The following is a 19,406-nucleotide window of genomic DNA, read 5'->3' as shown; positions in this document are numbered from 1 at the left end:
AGAACAGAAACTAGCACACCATTGTAGAGCAATTATACTCCAATAAAAATGTTAAAAAAAGATTTAATTTAGGATCTATACTTTTAGCAAATTTCAAGTGTGTGATACAATATTGTTAACTATCACCACCATGCTGTACATTAGAGCTCCAGAACTCATTCACCTTCATAAGTGAAACTTTGTACCCTTTGACGAACATCTCATTTCCCTCTCTGCTCAACCCCTGACAACCACCATTCTATTCTCTCCTTCTATGAGTTGACTGTTTTAGATTCTACCTATAAATGAGTTCATACAGTATTTGACTTTCTGTGTCTGGCATATTTCACTTAGCATAAGGTCCTTCTGGCTCATCTGGTTCATCTATGTTGTCACAAATGACAGGATTTCGGTTATTTTTATCGCTGAATAATATTCTAGTGTGTGGGGAGAGGTATGTATCACATTTTCCTTATCCATTCATCCCTCAGTGGACACTCAGGTTGTTTCCATATCTTAGCTACTGTGAACAATGCTACAGTGAACATGGGAGTGCAGATATCTCTTTAAGAGACAGATTTCATTTCTTTTGGACATATACACAGATGGGGTTTCTGGGTCTTATGATAGTTCTATTTTTCATTTTTTGAGGAAACTCCATCCAGTTTTCCATAGTGGCTGCACCAATTTACATTCCCACCAACAGTGCACAAGTGTTCCCTTTTGTCCACAACTTCACCAACACTTGTTATCGCTTGTCTTTTTTGTAATAGCCATTCTAACAAGTGTGAGGTTATATCTCATTGTGGTTTTGATTTGCATTTCCCCAATTATTGGTGATGTTGTGCACTATTTCATGTACCTATTGGTCATTTGTATGTTTTCCTTTGAGAAATGTCAATTCAAATTATTTGCCCATTTTTTAATCAGGTTATTTGGGTTTTTTTGCTATTGAGTTGTTATGAGTTACTTGGATATTTGGAATATTAACCCTTATCAGATACATTGTTTGTGAATATTTTCTCCCATTCTGTAGGTTACCATTTTACTATTTTGATTGTTTCCTTTGCTGTGCAGAAGCTTTCTAGTTTGGTACAACCCCACTTGTCTGTTTTTGCTTTTCTTGCCTGTGCTTTTTGCTGTCATAACCAAAAAAACACTGTCAAGACCAATGTCAAGAAATTTTTTCCTATGTTTTCCTCTAGTAGTTTTATAGTTTCAGGTCTAACATATAAGTCCTTAATCCATTTTTAGTTGACTTCTGTATGTGGTATGAGATAAGGTTCCAATTTCATTATTTTTCATGGAATATCCAATTTTCCCAACATCATTTATTGAAGAGTCTGTCCTTTCCCCATTATGTGTTCTTGGAACCCTTGTCAAAAATCAGTTGGCCATAAGTGTGTGGATTTATTTCAAGGCCTTCTGTTCTGTTCCACTGGTCTATGCATATGTATTTATACTGTTTTAATTACTATAGCTTTGAAATACATTTTGGAACCAAGAAATGTAATTCCTCTAGCTTCGTTCTAACTTCGTTCTTCTTGCTCAAGATTGCTTTGACTACTCAAGGTCTTTTGTGGTTCCATATGAATTTTAGGGTTTTTTTCCTATTTATGTAAAGGATGCCTTTGGAATTTTGTTAGGGATTGGATTGAATCTGTAGATCACCTATAGTAGCATGAACGGTTTAACAATATTAATTCTTCCAGCCCACAAACATGGGCCTGTCTTTCCATTTATTTTATTTAATTTCCCTCACCAGTGTTTTATAGTTTTCAGTGTGCAAGTTGTTCACTTCTTTGGTTGAGCTTATTCCTAAGTATATTATTTTTGTTGTTGCTACTATAAATGAGATTATTTTTTTAGTTTCCTTTTTGGATAGTCCATTGTTAGTGTACAGAAATGCCACCAATTTTTGTATACTGAATTTGTATCCGGCAATTTTACTGAATTAATTTATCAGTGCCAAGAGTTTTTTGTGTGGTTGAGTCTTTATTGTGTTCTACATATATGATCATTTCATCTGCAAAAAGAGGCAATTTTATTTCTTCCTTTCTGATTTGGATGTCTTTTATTTCTTCTTGTCTAATTGCTTTGCCTAGACTTTGTTGAATAGAAGTGGCAAGAGTGGGCATCCTTGCCTTGTACTGGATCTTAGAGGAGAAATTTTCAGTGTTTCTCCATTAATTATGATGTTAGCTGTGGGCTTTTCATATATGGCCTTTATTGTATTGAGGTAAGTTCCTTCTGTTTTTCTCAGATTTTTTATCATGAATGGATGGTGAATTTTGTCAAATGCTTTTTCTGAATCTATTGAAATGGTCATGTGGTTTTTATCTTTTATTACGTTAATGTGGTATATCACACTGATTGATTTGTATGTGTTGAACAATCCTTGCATCCCAGGAATAAATCCTACTTGGTCATGGTGTATAATCCTTTTAATGTGTTGTTGAGTTTGGTTTGCTATGATTTTATTAAAGATTTTTGCATTTATGTACATAAGAGATATTGGCCTTTAGTTCTCTGTTCTTGCAGTGTCTTTGTCTGGCTTTAGTATCAGGATGATGCTGGCCTCATAAAATGAGTTCGGAAGTGTTCTCTCTTCTATTTTTTGGAAGAGTTTAAGAAGGACTAGTATGGGTTCTTCCTTGAATGTTTGGTGGAATTCACCCACAAAGCCATCTGGTCCAGGGATTTTCTTTGTTAAGAGATTTTTGATTACTACTTCAATCACCTTATTTGTACTCGTCTGTTCAGGTGTGTATTTCTTCTTGATTCAGTCTTGGTAGGTTGTATGTTTCTAGGAATTTATCCATTTAGTGTTTTTTTTAACTCTACATGTATATGTGTGTGTGATTAATAAGCACAAAAAAAATCTGGAATAAATACTAAACTCTTAATAATCATATTGCTTGGACTGGGATTAGAAAGAGGTGGGGAAGGGGAACTTTTGTTTTTTAATTTCTTTTAGTTTGTTACAAAATTATACTTCCATACTGTTAAAAAATAAAAGCTATTTTATTTATTTATTTTTTTAACATCTTTATTAGAGTATAATTGCTTTACAATGGTGTGTTAGTTTCTGCTTTATAACAAAGTGAATCAGTTATACATATACATATATTCCCATATCTCTTCCATCTTGTGTCTCCCTCCCTCCGACTCTCCCTATCCCACCCCTGTAGGTGGTCACAAACCAACTGAGCTGATCTCCCTGTACTATGTGGCTGCTTCCCACTAGCTATCTATTTTACATTTGGTAGTGTATATATGGACTTGAGGATATGGGGAGGGGGAAGGGTAAGTTGTGACAAAGTGAGAGAGTGGCATGGACATAAAAAGCTATTTTAAAGCCACAGCCTGAAATGAATGAACAAGGGCTCAACAGGCAGATTGCTGATCTTCATTCAATGAAGAGCAAGTTAAGTCCTGCACAATCAGGTGACTGGTACAGGCTGGTACATCAGGAGCCTAAGCCATCAGCTCTCTCTCCATCAGGAGCACTGCATCTTGCAGGCTGGCCAGTCTCCTCTCAGTGTCACTGAGCTGACTCAGGACCTAGCAATTCCCTGCTTGTCCATGGCCATGAGGAAGATTTGCTTGCTGCCAATGGCAGCTGGTAGTGCAGCCTGGAAACATGTCCACCCCTGTAGGGCAGTTCTGCTCCTAATAAGGGAAATTCACTTTACACACACTTTAGGGGAAATGTCCTGAGATGAAGCCAGAGCCAGATGGGCACCAAGCTTATTAAATGCATGATTGTTACCAGAAAACTTTTGCAAATATGTATGGGTATTTTGTATGTGTGTGTATGTGTGTGTGCATGTATTTTATACATGCACACACACACACACACACACACACACACAGATCATATCCCTGAAATCTCTTCAATTATAGGATTATCTTTCCAATTGTTCTACATGTACTTTACAGTTTACCCTTATGTAGGGTGGATATGCCGTACCTCACATCTTTTAATGCTAGATTGTTGTTCTTATTATTGTTTTTCACTCCTGCCAGGTGCAGCTCATCCACTATAACCACGAGTTATATACCAATGTCACAGAAGCTGCAAAGAGCCCAAATGGATTGGTGGTAGTTTCTATATTTATAAAAGTAAGTGAAAAAAAAAAAGAAAAAAAAAAAAAAAAAAAAAAGTAAGTGTATTGTGTTCCTTCATTCTTCTCTTCTTGCCATTCCCACCCCAATCAGAATATCAGTTTGCGGTCCTGTTGGATCTTAGAAACAGCAACAGAGGTAATATCTATGCCCAAGAAAAGCTGCAGGGGGTGACTTTTATTTCCATGAGATTCATGATAAATAAAGCCCCTTTCAGTGAGATGCAAAAACAATGAGTTCCATTTCAGAGCACTGGGGCCTGAGGATTCAGGTAGCTTTTGTCCTAGAGAGAAAAAGTGTGCTGGATCCAGGTGTAGGCTTTAGGTCCCACTCATACAGAAGAATCAGAAGGAAGCAATATAAGGGGAGATGGTTTCTCACTGACACCCCACCGGATTAAAGACCTGTCCATCAGATAACCCTTGGAAAAAGAGATGAAAGGAAAATGTGAGATATCTCTCCCCTCCAGGCACTGCACTAAACAGCTCCCTCCAGCTTCCCACAATTGCTCTGAGTATCATCTTTCCCTTCCATTGTCCTTCTCCTTTGTAAGCATCCTTGTGAATAATTAAGCAAAGGCCACCAATGCTGACTTTAAGACATTCTAGGGAGGCTCTACATCTTCTTACAGTCATCATCAACAACAACCCTCCAAGCAAGCAAATTCTAATTTGTTAAAAAATAATTACCTTTAACATTTTGACAGTTGTTGAGTGAAACAAGTTTGCAAATTAAAAAAAAGAAAGAAAGAAAGAAAGAAAGAAAGAAAGAAAGAAAGAAAGAAAGAAAGAAAGAAAGAAAGAAAGAAAGGAAGGAAGGAAGGAAGAAAGAAAGAAAGAAAGAAAGAAAGAAAGAAAGAAAGAAAGAAAGAAAGAAAGAAAGAAAGAAAGAAAGAAAACAAAAGAAACTGTCTTTCCAAAAGGGAAAAAAAAGCAAAAGCAAAGGGTGGCAGTTCTAAAAGTTGGCAGTCAGTGTGCTAGCCCCTTGGGAAGTTTTAGCCAGACCATTAGAGGAAGTGCTCCAATCAGAACTTGGAATCTGATGACGGTCAATAGAAATTCAGCATTTGGCACTAGTGAGTTTTAACAGAGCTTCCGTGGTGGCATCATCATCACTCAGAAGGATGAGTGCAGGGGCAACCCCAGGCATCACTCAGAAGAATGGGCACAGGGGCAACCCCAGGCATCACTCAGAAGAATGGGTACAGGGGCAACCCCAGTCACTACTCCCCCTCCCTCCTTGAGAGCATCACCCTTTTCAATAAGCACTTTGCCCTGCCTGGCTACACCACCTCCTAACTTACTCTCCCTCACCTCACCTTTTTGTGGCCCCAGTAGAGCTGAACATTGGACAGGGGCATTAGTGACATATTGCTGTCACTGGCCACCAACCCCACCTCGTCTAGCTTGTCATTGGCAAAGATAGGAAGGGGCTTTTGATAGAGGAAGTACATTTTTAAGCTGTCGTGCCTTCTTAATACCTGATGTGACTTCCCAAAGGAAACTGGTCCTGGTACAGACTGATCCTGCCAGTCCCTGCTCTATATGTCTTGACATCATCACAGACCCTGTTATAATAAACAATGGGTTCCTAAATGCCAGGCACTGAGATATGTACTTTACATATATTTTATCATTTAACCCTAATAATAAACCTGTGGAGTGGGTATTATGTCCCTATCTTGCAGATGAGGAAAATGGTTCAGAGAATCTTTGACATTCCATCCTAATGCATGTAGTTCGTAACAGCCCATAAAGGAATGGAACCCAAGTCTTGCTTGACTTTAAGGCAAGTCAATGACCTTACTAATGACCTTATTCACAGAGCTGGGAGGGGGAAAAGAGAAAACAACATTTAAAAACTTTCCCCCCATATCCCCATGCTGCCCACAAACATGGGGCAAATAACTATATCCCTCAACCAGCCCCAATTATGATATTGATAACCAACTGATGCATTCAACCTGGGTCAAGCTTATTGTCATGAAGCTTAAAGATATTTCACAAAATTGTGCCATGCGTGTCCAGGGACTCACAATGCCAGGCCTTCCATGAGTAACTCTCACGGCCAACATGGGCTGCCCGACAGCTCCTGACCTTTGGTGAGTGCCTCAGTCCCTGCCACTGACATTGCCTCACTTTGCTTAAAGCTCCTAAGTCAGTGTATGTCATCCTGGAAGTGCAGGCACATTACAGCTGACACTGTGATTGATTCACCAGGAAGTCAGCCTCCTAACTATAAACTCCTGGTGTGTTTCACAAGCTCCTGCAGAAACACTCTTTCCACCGAGATTACTGATGCAGGTCCTGCTGCTTCCCTGCGGGTTGTTGAGTGGAACATATGCCCCAGACCCTGAGGTCAGTGAAAGGATGGTGACTAGCTCCTGCATCTTCTCAGGCCAGTTTGGCTCTTAGGGATGCTTCTGTTCTTTCCCTGAGCAAACCTGAAGCTTTCTGGCTAGATCTCAAAATAAGCCACAGCACTTCTATCTTTGTCCAACATAATCAACTCCCAGATGCTCCACAGTGAGTTATCCAAGCTGTGACTTGTCATTCACTCATCCCCAAACACTGACTGAGCATGGGACACAGTCCAGCCTTGTTCTGGACACTGGTACCTAGAAATGACGTGAACAAAACCTCTGGTAGCCCTCCCCTCCTGCTGAGCTTTCTGCCTCTCCTCCCCAGTTCCTGCCTCAAGGTAGGCAGGAACAGAAAATGAGAGACCCTGTATCTAGGTCAGCTGAGCCCTCAAGATGTCACCCTGGCCCAAAAGCTGAGCCATAAAAGCACTGGAATTGTTTGTTAAAACAAGAGATTTGTTTATCTGTGGGTTTTACCTATCTCTGTCCCCTCCTAATCCCCCACCCTTCCTATGACCACAGGGAACTGAGATTTGGCTATAATTGCTGCTCAATCACATACCATTAACTTCCCACTTAAGCTCACTTATACCAAGTACATATTTTATCCTCTCACCCACACAGCCAACATGCTAGAGTTCACAAATCATCTGTGTGCACTTTGGAAATTTTTCAATTATTTTTAATCAGCACAAAAATGTCTAATCCCAATGTTAGCTCTGCCCAGACTCACCGGGTACCAGGAAACCAAGGCACCCGATTGAGGGACATGGCAGATTCCTCACCTGCCACGACGATCTATTTTTGGCTCTCCTTTCATGGACTGCATCAACACAAACAGGCAGCTTCAGGCTATCTTTTAAATAGCTGAAGAGGATGTCAAAGTAGAAATTGGATTCAGCACTAAAGCTTCCAGGGATCAGCAGTGTTTAATTTGGGACTTTTCTCCATTTGGAGTGGGATTTTACCTCCGTTGAACATTGTCACTCACCAAGCTCCCCTTGGTGTATGTCTCACCACAACAACACACCCAGGAAACTGCGTGGGAAAGGAAAGGCAGATGGAGGGAAAATAAACAGTCTGTGCTTTCTGCAAACTAAAAATTACCTGTTGCTTATCTAATAATAATAATCATCTGCTGCAATTTTCCCAACCCTCAGAATAAATCAGATTTAAAATGTTGATGTGTCACAACATCCGATTAGCAGCTGAGGTGTAAATTACAGAGCACAGCTGATCAAGGTAGGAGAAAAATATCTAGGATGAACAATGGTCCCTAGAAAAAGGCTGAGTAAAAAGGGAGTTGTTAAGAAAACAGTATATACAGTCTTGTGGGGGCCCATCACAGTCTCCAAATTGTGGTTCCCTGGCTTAAGCCCCTGGAAACTTGGCTTGTTCTCCAAACAAGGAATTTGGAGACCTAACAGCATGGGCATAAAATGGGAATTGATCCCTGAACATCTAGTAAAATGTGTCACCCATAATAGGAATTTGGTAAATAATTTTTGGATGGATGAAAGGACAGATTGATGGATGACTGATTGATTGACTGAATGACATGGCTTATGATATATTTGATTCATGTAATACTGAGCAGTGGTATAAGATTCTATATTATATCCTAGAGATCTTTTTTATCTCCTGATATCACTGATCTGAGTACTCTTTCTCTTACTCTCTACTTGGAAAACTATCCCCTTCTTAATATGTCACTCCCTACTCCTTACTTAAAACCCTCTGATATTTCCCCACCCCTACAGGATAAAGTTTAAATTCCCTAACATGACACTCAAAGCCTGACATGACCTAGCACCTGCCTACCTCTCTATCCTTACCTCGCATCCTTCCCCCATACTCTCACCTTCACCTACACTGAAATACTTCCCTGGGCATGACTAGTTCTCCCATGTCCATCTGTGCACAATCCTCTGTATGTCATGTTTTTCTTCACCTTTCCTCCTTTTCCACACTATACCACCAAAGCACTTTGTTAACTTCCCCCTATCCTTCAAGACTTAGCTCAGGCCTTAGTGCCTAAGATTCCCCAGGTGGACGGTCTTCCTCTAATATCATCATACCTGTAACTCTATCATAGCACTCTTCACACTAAATTATAACCATTAGGTTACTTACCTGTCTTCTTTCTCTAGACTGTGGATTTTGGAAAGTAGATTCTATATATTTAATCTCTGAATTTCCAGCCATCATAGTGTTTATAGCATGGTAGGGACTCAATAAATATGAGTGAATAAGTAAATGCATGGAGGCAATGTTTATCTTGAAATAGTACTGCCCAGTTATTAATATTTTCTTTTCTCCCCTAGGTTTCTGATTCATCAAACCCATTTCTTAATCGAATGCTCAACAGAGACACTATCACAAGAATAACATATAAAAGTAAGTTTGGTTCAATTTCCTATATAGCAAATATTCTATAAATGTTAGTCCTGTCTGAAGTCAGAAAGGCAGAACTGATGATCTCCAAGGGCCTCTTTCAGCTTCATGATCCTTTAATTCTGTAGAAAGTCACTCTGGAGAGTGAAGGTAGGCTAAGAAGCAGCTCATTTCAAACAGAAGCCCCCAGAGTGCCTTTGTCATACATGTCTGTCTAAGGTAATAATGATTATTATGATGATGGTCATCATTATCCCATGGATTGGTAAAGAGCTGGAGGACTCTGCTAGCTGACAGACTCTACCATGTCAGCTGGCCACATTTGGGGCTTTGCCAATTATGTGATTGAAAAAGCATTCACCAGGTGGTTTGGATCCAACTTCAAAACATCCAGAAGCCCTCAGCGAAACCACATCTCCCTCTCTGTGTCATTGGGTCTCCCTTTCAGGTGGAGGCAGGGTGGCATTTTTCTTCATTTACGTGTGTGATACAATGACCTAGAGAACTCTGTCCAGTTTCCTTGGGTTTCTAGAGTGTTTTATCCCCAGAATCCTTAAGCAAAAAAGAGAGAACAGTGCAAAGTTGAAGGGAGTAGAGGGGAAAGGATGCTACTGTCTTCCACAGCAATCCCAGAGTTTGCAAGATTTGGGGATAGTTATGGGTAACAGCACACACCAAGGGAATGAAATAAAACAGTATAGGAAAAAAAAAAACATTTAACTAATTAAGAGTGACCAGAAAAGTGGAATTCATGTGCCAATTTTGTCTTTAATCAAGGAACTTCCTCACTTTGACTCTGTTTCCTCATTTGTTAAGTGAAGAAATTGAACTTCAGATTTCTAAGGTCTTTCTAAATCTAGGATTCTGAATCTGATCTTTGCAAATGTAAAAAGCAACACACAAACATTCTAACACCTCACATCCCCTTTGCGTATCCTCACTTGGTGGAGGCCACTGGTGCTTCTACCTCCAATGGTGACGTGGAAAGACAGAGTGAATGCTTACAGATCTCACCTCAGACTGCTGGAAGGAGAGTATGGAGAAACCTTCTCTTGTTCAATTATTCATCCATTCAGCAAGCATTTCCTGCACACCTGCCTCATGACAGGCACCAAGTGAGGCTCCTGGAATAAAAAGATGGGCCAGACACCAGCCCTCCCCACAGGCACTCGCTTCCATATGAAGTCACTTCCATATGAAGAGGTTGGGGTTGGGGACGCTGGCGGTGATGAATGAACCTGTAGAATCACCTAGAAGAATTAAGTTATCTCCAAAACCATACCACCCTGCCTCATCAGTACCCCTATGGAGTCCTCTCTAAGTTCAAACTTAGATTGATCAACAAAGGGAGACATTTCTGTCTTGTGTGCAAATAGTTTTTATAACTGCCCATAAAGGATTATTAGTTTTTTTAACTTTTTTGATTAAAAGAGCATAAAAATTAAATAAAATGTTTTCAAATAATCTTGAATTTGCAGTTTAGAGACCATGAAAAGCCATGAAATCATACATTAAGCCTCAACACACAATCTAAAAGATTGCCAGCTACAAAGTCAATCATTAGTGGGACTTCCCTCCCTGCCCCACCCCCTAGCTCTGGTCTGATTAGTATTAAGTGATGTGGCTGCTGCCAAAGATGAAAGCATCCATTGGGTTTGTGCTATGGGAAGATGGCCTTTCTTACGAACAGGTATCAATTCTGATGCAAATAGGGGCTAGAGAGCCAGGATGACAGATCTTGTTGGAAACAATGATGAATAGCAGTTATGTGGCTGAGGGGAACTTCAACTTCTTCTACTTCAAGTGAGATGTTCCTGATGACTCATCCCCATTGGGTCTGTAGGAACTGAAAAGGACAGACTTTGGCAATAGCTGAAGAGGATAGCAAAGTTAAGACCAAAGACCTTCATTCATTTGTTCACTAAATATTTGCTACAAGTATTTATTAAGTGGTCCTGCATGCCAGGGAGTAGAGAGATCAATAGAACATGTTTCCTGTCCATGAGCCCCTCACTCTCTAGTCAGAGAGACAGACATATCATAGTGTTTCATAAAGATTTGTATAGCAGGGGATTTCCCAGGTGGTCCAGGGGTTAAGAATTCACTTTCCAAAGCAGGGGATGCGGGTTCAATCTCTGGTTGCGGGAACTAAGACCCCACATGCCGTGTGGTAACTAAGCCCATGCACCACAACTACTGAGCCTGCACACTCTAGGGCCCGTGTGCCACAACTAGAGAGCCCACATGCCACAACTACTGAGCCTGCGAGCTCTTGGGCCCATGTACCACAGCTAGAGAGCCTGCACACTGCAACTACTGTACGCCACAACTAGAGAGCAGAGCCCGCATGCCACAACTAAAGAGCCTGTGCACCACAACTACTGAGCCCATGCACTCTGGAGCCCACATGCCACAACTAGAGAGAAGCCTGCACGCCACAAAGAAGAGCCCAAGCGCCACAATGAAAGATCCTGCATGCTGCAACTAAGACCGGACGCAGCCAAATAAATAAATACATGTCTAAAAAAATTTAAAAACTTTGTGTAACAATTATAATGTATTAAAAATAGGAACAGAACTCTTTGGGATCATAGAAAATCTGCCTAAAATTCATGGCAAGGTTATACATAGCAATTGCTATTCAAATAAGCACTGAATAGATGAGTAAACATTTGGTAAGAAAAGACAGCAAGAAAAGAGGGAGGGAGGGAGGGAGATTCCAAGCAGCATATACAAAAGCAAGAAGAGCATTTAAAGGACTCAATAGTTCAAAGGAAGGAACTTTGCTTTCATCAGCTCTTCCTCTCTGCCCACAGCACATCCAATAAACATTCATTATGGACTGAATAAATGGAGAAACGAATGGCCCCCTACGGGGGCAGAGGGTATGGCGGCAAAGATGGTCTGGAGTCAGATCTTGAAGGGTCTTGAGAACAGGCTAAGGAGTTTATGCAGAAGCATATTTGAAGAAATGCCCTCACTGCCCTAGATATAGGCTCCTAGAAGTGGGACCAAGAGAGAGCAGGAGCGCCCCCTTCTCTTGTCCCATCATCTATCTGTCAGGGCCAAAGGGAACTAAAGCAAGATAAAGAGACCCAGTATGGGGAAAGGTAACTGCTTTACGTCCCTAATCACAGGTATTTTGTGCTTTTACACTGTTGGGGAATAATGGAGGTATTCCCCGGAGCACTTATCACATACCTGAAGGAAGTAACACTGCAGGGATAATTATTGGCCTGACATGTGGGAATGGCCTAGACACTGTGATGCCCAGGACACTGTGGCTGAAAGAGATTGATTTTCACAGAAGGAAAGCACTAGCACTCTTCCCTCCAGCTGAACGCCCCAGGGCAGCCAGCTCTTGGAAGTTTGGCCAGCAGAAGGCAAGAAGGGGAGTTTCTGAAACAGGAGTCATGCACATGGACACAGCCAGTGGGTAGGAAACACAAGCCTGGAAGTCCCCCCCAGAGGCTCTACAGGAAGCAGCAGTTTATTCATTGGCCCATGAATTCTGGTAGAGACAAAGACAACACCACCTGCTCAGGGGCAACTATCAGAGTACCCTGCTTTCATACTTTTAAGCAAGCAAGAAAGAGATGGGTCCCCACAGCTGCCACCCAAACACACTACCCAGGGACAACTGACTTTGGCCCCCACCCACTCTCCCAACCAGCCCTTCTTCTGATGCTACCCAGAACTACACCCCAGCAGAGCTTCAGTCTGCCATACTCACGCAGCTGTAGTACCCACTCTACAAAGTGCTCATCATCAGGAACAAGGAAGAGATGCTAACCAAACACTTTCTGCACTCTAGGCTCTGTGCTAGAGCTTTATGTGCAGCACCTTACCTGGTACTCACAAAGTCCCATCTCAAAATAGATACAATTGTTATACCAGTTTATAGATGAGGAAAGCAAGGCTCTAAGAAGTGAAGCCATTTGTCAAGGACACACACCTAGTGAGTGGCTCTATTAGTCAGTAACATCTGCATAATAAACAAGCATTCAGCAATAGGCATTGATTTCTCACTACTGCATCTATGGGTTGGTTAGAGTGGCTCTATATGTCTGCAGGTCAGTTAGGGCAACTTGGCTCCACAAAGCTCTCATTTTTCTGAGATCAAGTACTTCTTATGCTGGGGGTCAGAAATGTGTGATGTTCCTTAAGACCTAGGCTTGAAACTCACACACTGTCACTTCTATCCACTTTCCACTGGTCAAAGCAAGTCATATGGCCAAGCCCAACATCAAAATACTCCCATGGAGTTGGGGCTGAGGAGGGAGTGAACATTTCCTGAACAATAATTTACTCATCCATAGTGAGAGAGCAAGCATTCCATCATAGGTCCTCCCGGGGACTTTTCTATACTCTTACTTTCCTACTGTCTTCCTCCCTAAGGAGCAAGGAAAGCTAAGCTCTGAGGTCTTAAAACTAGTTGTAATGCTGATACTTTCACATTACATGAAGCTTATTAGCATGTTCTTCTCTTAATTCCAACTTTAGTTCAGTTTGAAGAGCCATCTCTTTGCTTTTTGCACTTGTTTCCACTCTGGAAGGGACATAAACTATGCACAGAACTTGTGGGTACTTTAAAAGTTCAGGCTCATACCATCCTAAGCCCCCTGCAGCTCCTGTCTGTCCCTTGGCATAAGACTACCAGTGGAAACCACTGTCATTCAAGGGAACACAGTGGCACTGCCATTATTAGGCACATACAGAAACCAGAGAAGGCATAGAGATTGGTACTAGATGGGTCAATCTTCTCTATCAGTCTTTCCCTTGGAGGCCATTTGTAATGAAAAGTCAATCTAAAACTCTGAGCAGAGAGTGACATGATCTCCTGACAAAAGGATCTCTCTGTTTGCTTGCATAGACTATAGGGGCATGAACAAAAGTTGAGAGATGATTGAAGCAATGTTGATCGTGATCAGGTCAACTTGGGAGAGGTGATGAGAAATGATTGGGTATATTTTGAAGGAAGAGCCAAGAGATTTACTGACAGATTGGGTGTGTGATATGAGAGAGAGGAGTCAAGTATAACTAAGGTTTTTAGCCTGAGTAAATGGAAGGAAGACTTTTCCATCATCTGAGATGGGGAAGGTTATGGATGAAGCATATTCATGGGTAGGAAGGGAATCAGAATTTCAAATATGTTAAACTCAAGATGGGCATCAAAGAAGAGATGTGGAGTCTAGGCAGTTGGATATATGAGTCTGGATTTCAGGATACAGAACTACAGATATAAATGTGGACGTCATTGGTATCCAGATGGCATTTAAACTTGGGTGAGATCATGGGAGAGAATAAATAGAGAAGAGAGGAGGACATATCCTCACTTTTGAAAGATCCCCATGACTTAAGATTGTAAATAAGTTCTAAAGATATCTTTTAAATCCTACCCTGGAAGAGGCTCTGGTATGTCTGTCTCATCAACTGGCTCAGGAGGTACAAAGAGGCAGGGGTAAGCATGGAAGCATGGGGTGAAATCGCTACAAAATGGCAGCCAGTAGGCACACAATCCATTTGCTTGATTTGAACATATATTAGATGACTAGGGAGAAAAAAATGAATTGTGCAAAATCATTCTATTGATCCAGTTGAGAAAATCAATGCCAGGTAATCCATAAAAGAAGGAAAGAAGGAGAATCTTGCCAAAAGGACTGGGAATTTTGGAAGCCAACATTCTGGTAAAAGCCACTATACTTATGGGATGCAATGTGTTCTAGTGAAGATATATAGAACTAAGCAGACCTGGGCTCCTGGCTCTACCACTCTTTTCTGTGTGGATTCTGGCAAGTTTCTTAACCTCTCTGAGATAATTTCCTCATCAATAAAATGAGGATACTAATACTGACATTGAGAGTGTTGGGATGAGGATTAAACAAGGCAATGAGTCAGTTGCCTGGACATTGACTGGTATAAACCAGGTGCATAATAACATGTGTTTCTAAATTATCCTAGGTATGTTGTGGTCAAATCCAGCTTCCTGGAGAGTGGGAGGCAGGTCACTATAAAACTAAATAAAAGTTATTGTCAAGGTGAATGCAATACAGGGCACACAAACAACAGAGCTTGTTTACTCTAATGAAACCCAGCTCCTGCATGGGACCCGTACATTGGATGGCAATAGCCTAGTGAGCTTCCACTCTCTTTGAAAGCTTGGATTTCATATGTCTAAGCAAATCTTATAAAACACTCTCACTAACCCAGACTGACGATGGAAAAGACCAGCCTGAATTAATTTCAGGCTGAATTTAGAAAGTCTTTTAAAGAAAATCCATTTTATTAAAGTTAAATTCGCCTTCAACAGATTAAGGGTCAAGACTGAAATCATGGCATTGAAAAATGGATTTTCTGGAGGAGATATTCATAATTTACTTGAAGTATTTTAATTGTTTAGTGTAGTATATTGGAACAATGCCAATATCCCTCCATTTTCCTTGTGTTAATTAATAAGTAGGCACAGAGCCCCAATTACATAAAAGGTGACATTCTTATCATTTGATTATCCACCTGATTTCATGGGACCAGCATTATTTTTTTTTAAAGAATATTTATATTTTCAAGTGGAGCAAAGAACCTTCTTAAATGGGTAAGAGGGAGTTGTTATTAGAACAGTACACATAAATGAATGCTTTCTTCCAGGGTCCTAGGACAGTGGAGTATTTTAGTAGCTTCATTCTCTTTCAGTTTCATATACTCCATTCATTTCATAGACAGTAAATACAATGGTGAACTTCAGTCCAATAAGAATCCAAAAGATTATAGATTCCAAATTTGAAAGGGTCTGATTATTGTCTTAATACATATTTCCAGCAAGGAAATAAAGGCACACAACTCAAGGTGTTTTGAGGAAAGCTTTTAAACATGGTGTTTTGAGCCCTTTAAAAATCTTTTTTCAAACTTGCCTGTTTATAACTTTGCTTTAGCCCCTCCTACCCCAACCCTGACTAAAACATGAATGTGTAGGCAAGGACAGACCAACTTGTAACTGCCTTATACTTCTCAGTTCCTTGGGAAGTGTTCTGTGCACTCACTCCTCAGAGGAACACAGTGTTAAATGTGATGAAATATCACCAGGGAGCTTAAGCATGTTACTCCCGGTGACTTTCTCTATGCTTAATTGAACTTGTGCTTTCATTTCAAATGAATGGATTTGGAAATGTTTTCACAGAATGCAAAATGCAGCATTCCACTCCCCACGTTGCAATCCAAGTAGTAACTATAGTCAGCAAGGAAAAGGAACATCTTACCTCCATTGAATCCAGTTCTCGGAGGCCCTCTTTTTCATTTTTCATTTGTATAAAATGAAAAATCATATTACTTTATTCTTTAGCAATTGCCTTTTTTCATTTCAGTTGAATTTGCCTCAGATTACAAGAGGAAATGTCATTCCATATGAGAAAATTGCCAAAGAGTTCCATATTAATCAGAAGTTAGTCCAGTATTGATTTCTGGAACTGCTGTGCCTTTTTCTCACTGGCATCATTCTCTTTGAATGGGAACTTCATAATCAGGAAGCCAGGCGATGTTAAGTCTCATCAATGTCACATAAGTTAACACGATGCATTTACCAGAGGCTGCCATCGAAGTTCAGACTAAGGGAAAGATTTCCCCGCTATGTGATACTAGGCATTTCATCATGGTGTATTTCAAAGAAAGAAAGAGAGAGAGAGAAGGAGGGAGGGAGGGAGGGAGGGAGGAGGGAAGAAAGGAAGAAAGAAAGGAAGGAAAAGAAAGAGTCAGCTTTAGGAGTTGTGTCCAAAACTAAGAACTCAGTATAAGATAAGGCATAGATTCAGCAAGAGCATGTCATAGAACCAAAAGCACAGCTGTTAACTTCTCTAATCATTTGAAAGAATAAACTGGGGTTATCAACTATGTATAAATATTCTCTACCTACTGGTTATCCAAGGGGTCTTCCTGTGATGTAGAGGTATATCCAACACATTGAAAAAATCACAACACTGTCATACCAAAAATTTGACCTACAGAAGAAAAATTTATCTATGTAAGCTTGTTTATATTGAAGGATATTTGGGGGTCTATAGATTATATTTTAACCTAAAGATGACTTTAGCAATTATCCAGAATATTCTTGTGCCCACAAGTAAGAGGTTACATGACTTATCCATGAAGAAAGAGTAAGTTACTGGCAAAGCCACAGTTGGAACTTAGTCTTGAATTAAGACTCCTGCTTGAAGTCCAGGGCTTTGCCCTCTATATGATGATGATGATAGACAGAAGATAAATAGATGATAGATAGATAGATATAGATAGATAGATAGATAGATAGATAGATAGATAGATAGATAGATGATAGGAAACCTCTCTATAAAACTACTCATGAAAATTTATTTCATGCCATCACTTCCTTTCAGTAAATATCCTTAAAACAAGCAGAGGCATGCATGATAAGCCTATTGGCCTCTGAGCTTCACCCCAAATTTTTATCTCTCTGTTTATAAACAACTCTGACCTCTAGATCTTTGGCATCCTTACTAATGAATAGAGCCTTGAGAATTTGGAGAGCAGAATCCATCTTTCAGGACATTAGTTCTTAGGCTCCTTTCTGTCTACCATGACAAGAGGATAACACTGACACGCACAAACTGTTGGTTTTCTGCTGGCTGCTGCATGGACAAGGTAGTCTGTGGGTAATAATTACTTCCTGACCTGGTAAGCCATGGAAGACACCCCAGTGTTCCTTGACACTAGGGCTGAAAACTTTCTTGGGTCCCACTGCCTCTTTCCTGCCAAATACATCAAGCAAGTCATTGTGGGGAGAAAAGAAGATATAAAAAGGTAGTCAGTAGTTCTCAAATTCCAATCCCTAAAAGATAAAACAGTGATTTAATGTCAGCCTTTGAGGCAAAATGGTGAGTCATGAGGACAAGTGTTATATGTTAAATGCACACATTACAGTTTCAGCAATGTAAACGCAAAGGTGTGTTTGGTGCAGAAACAGTAACACCACATGGAGACAGGCAACAGTCTCTGTCTCATTCTGAGATCTGGGGTATGACATATTTGGGAGTAGTGGTGAGCAGCATGTATTTAAGCTAATGGTATAGACTGAAGACTCAGAGATTTTCTCCCATAATCTGACAGATGATGTTGCCTCTTCCTCCTTTATTTTCTGTCCAGAGCCACCAGCAGGTGAAGCTGCTGGGCAGAAACCATTTCATTCATGCATGCAACCAATGTTTAATGAGCACCCACCATGTAGTGGACCCCATGGTAGGGCTTAAGGAATCAGAGATAAAAGACGGAAGCCCTTCTCCCAAAGGATCTCACAGTTTACTGGGACATTCAATTAGGTTAGTTAATTATTGGCAAGCTAATTCAGTAAATATGGTGTAAAAGGAAGGCATTAACCCAGTGTGGGAGAGCCAGGAAGGCTCGGGGAGGCCAAGCAATTGTTATCCCAGGAAAGCTGGGCAAGGACATTAGTATTGGTGAGTACTTGCCATGGGCCAGGCAGGCCCTGTGCCAAGTACTTGAAAAGTGTGATCTCATTTTTTCCTCAGACAACTCTGTGAGGCAAGTACTCTGTCTTAGGCAGGTCAGCCTGCTATAATAAAGCAGCGTAGACTGGGTGGCTTATAAACAACAGAATTTACTTCTTATAGTTATGTAAGGATGAAAATATGAGATGACAGTGCCAGCATGACTGAGTTCTGGTGAAATCCCTCTTCTGTGTTGCAGAATTCTTGTTGGATTTTCACATAGCAGAAAGAGAGTGAGAGAGCCCTCTGGGGTTGTTTTTAAAAGGACACTAATCCCATTCATGAGGGCTACACCCTCATGAGCTAATCACCTCTCAAAGGCTCTGCCTCATAATATCATCACATTGGGGATTAGGATTTCAATCTATGAATTTGAGGGAGACACAACCATTCAGTCCACTCTCCACTCCAACCATCTGCATACTGAGAAACTGAGGCTCAGATGGTTACCTGCATGCCCAAGGTCATGCAAATGGTGAACAGCAAAGCCAGGACTGAAACTCCAGTCTGAGACCAAAGTTCACATTCTTCACACAGGGGTTTTTCCAAGTTCTGTAGTGTGAGGAAATTAAAAGGGCAAAGATGAAGTATGCATATTAGCAGATTCATGGGAAGAACAAAGTGGTGAATGAGGACTGTGGGAGGGTAGAAGCTGCCATGTTCTGTGGCAACCATTGCACATCTCACAGGTGACATGGGTGAAGAGGAATCTCCTGGCAGGACCACAGCAGCAGAGCCTGGGATATCAGCACAAGAGTGTTTTGGAAGCAGGTTTTTGCCCTGCTATGTGGGTTAAATCCATGAATGTAACCTGTTGCTCCTGGCCTTCCCCCTGACCCCAACACACACACACACACACACACACACACACACACACACTCACACACACACCCTGTCCTCAAATACAGATGAAACACAGAGGCTAATTATAGTTTCAGAAAAACATAAATGTTGTTTTTCTTTACTCTAGTCATGCCTGGAATACCCCTCATTCTATGGTCTCCTTCCATCTCTCCTCCCCACCACACCTAATA

At 40.8% G+C, this 19,406-nt stretch overlaps 1 protein-coding gene across 7 annotated transcripts in view; it reads left to right on the top strand.

Annotated features, from left to right (window-relative positions):
• The window catches only part of CA10 (carbonic anhydrase 10), a 619,992-nt gene that overhangs the window by 590,869 nt on the left and 9,717 nt on the right, over positions 1-19,406 (top strand). For all 7 annotated transcript variants that reach the window (XM_067717557.1, XM_067717555.1, XM_067717562.1 and 4 more), the window contains 2 exons: positions 4,009-4,104; positions 8,794-8,866. In XM_067717557.1, the coding sequence (XP_067573658.1) occupies positions 4,009-4,104; positions 8,794-8,866 (169 nt within the window). The remainder of the gene's footprint in view (positions 1-4,008; positions 4,105-8,793; positions 8,867-19,406) is intronic.

Source organism: Pseudorca crassidens, chromosome 19 (genome assembly GCF_039906515.1).
Source record: "Pseudorca crassidens isolate mPseCra1 chromosome 19, mPseCra1.hap1, whole genome shotgun sequence".
Lineage (NCBI taxonomy): Eukaryota > Metazoa > Chordata > Mammalia > Artiodactyla > Delphinidae > Pseudorca > Pseudorca crassidens.
This window is presented reverse-complemented; position numbering and strand designations above follow the sequence as displayed.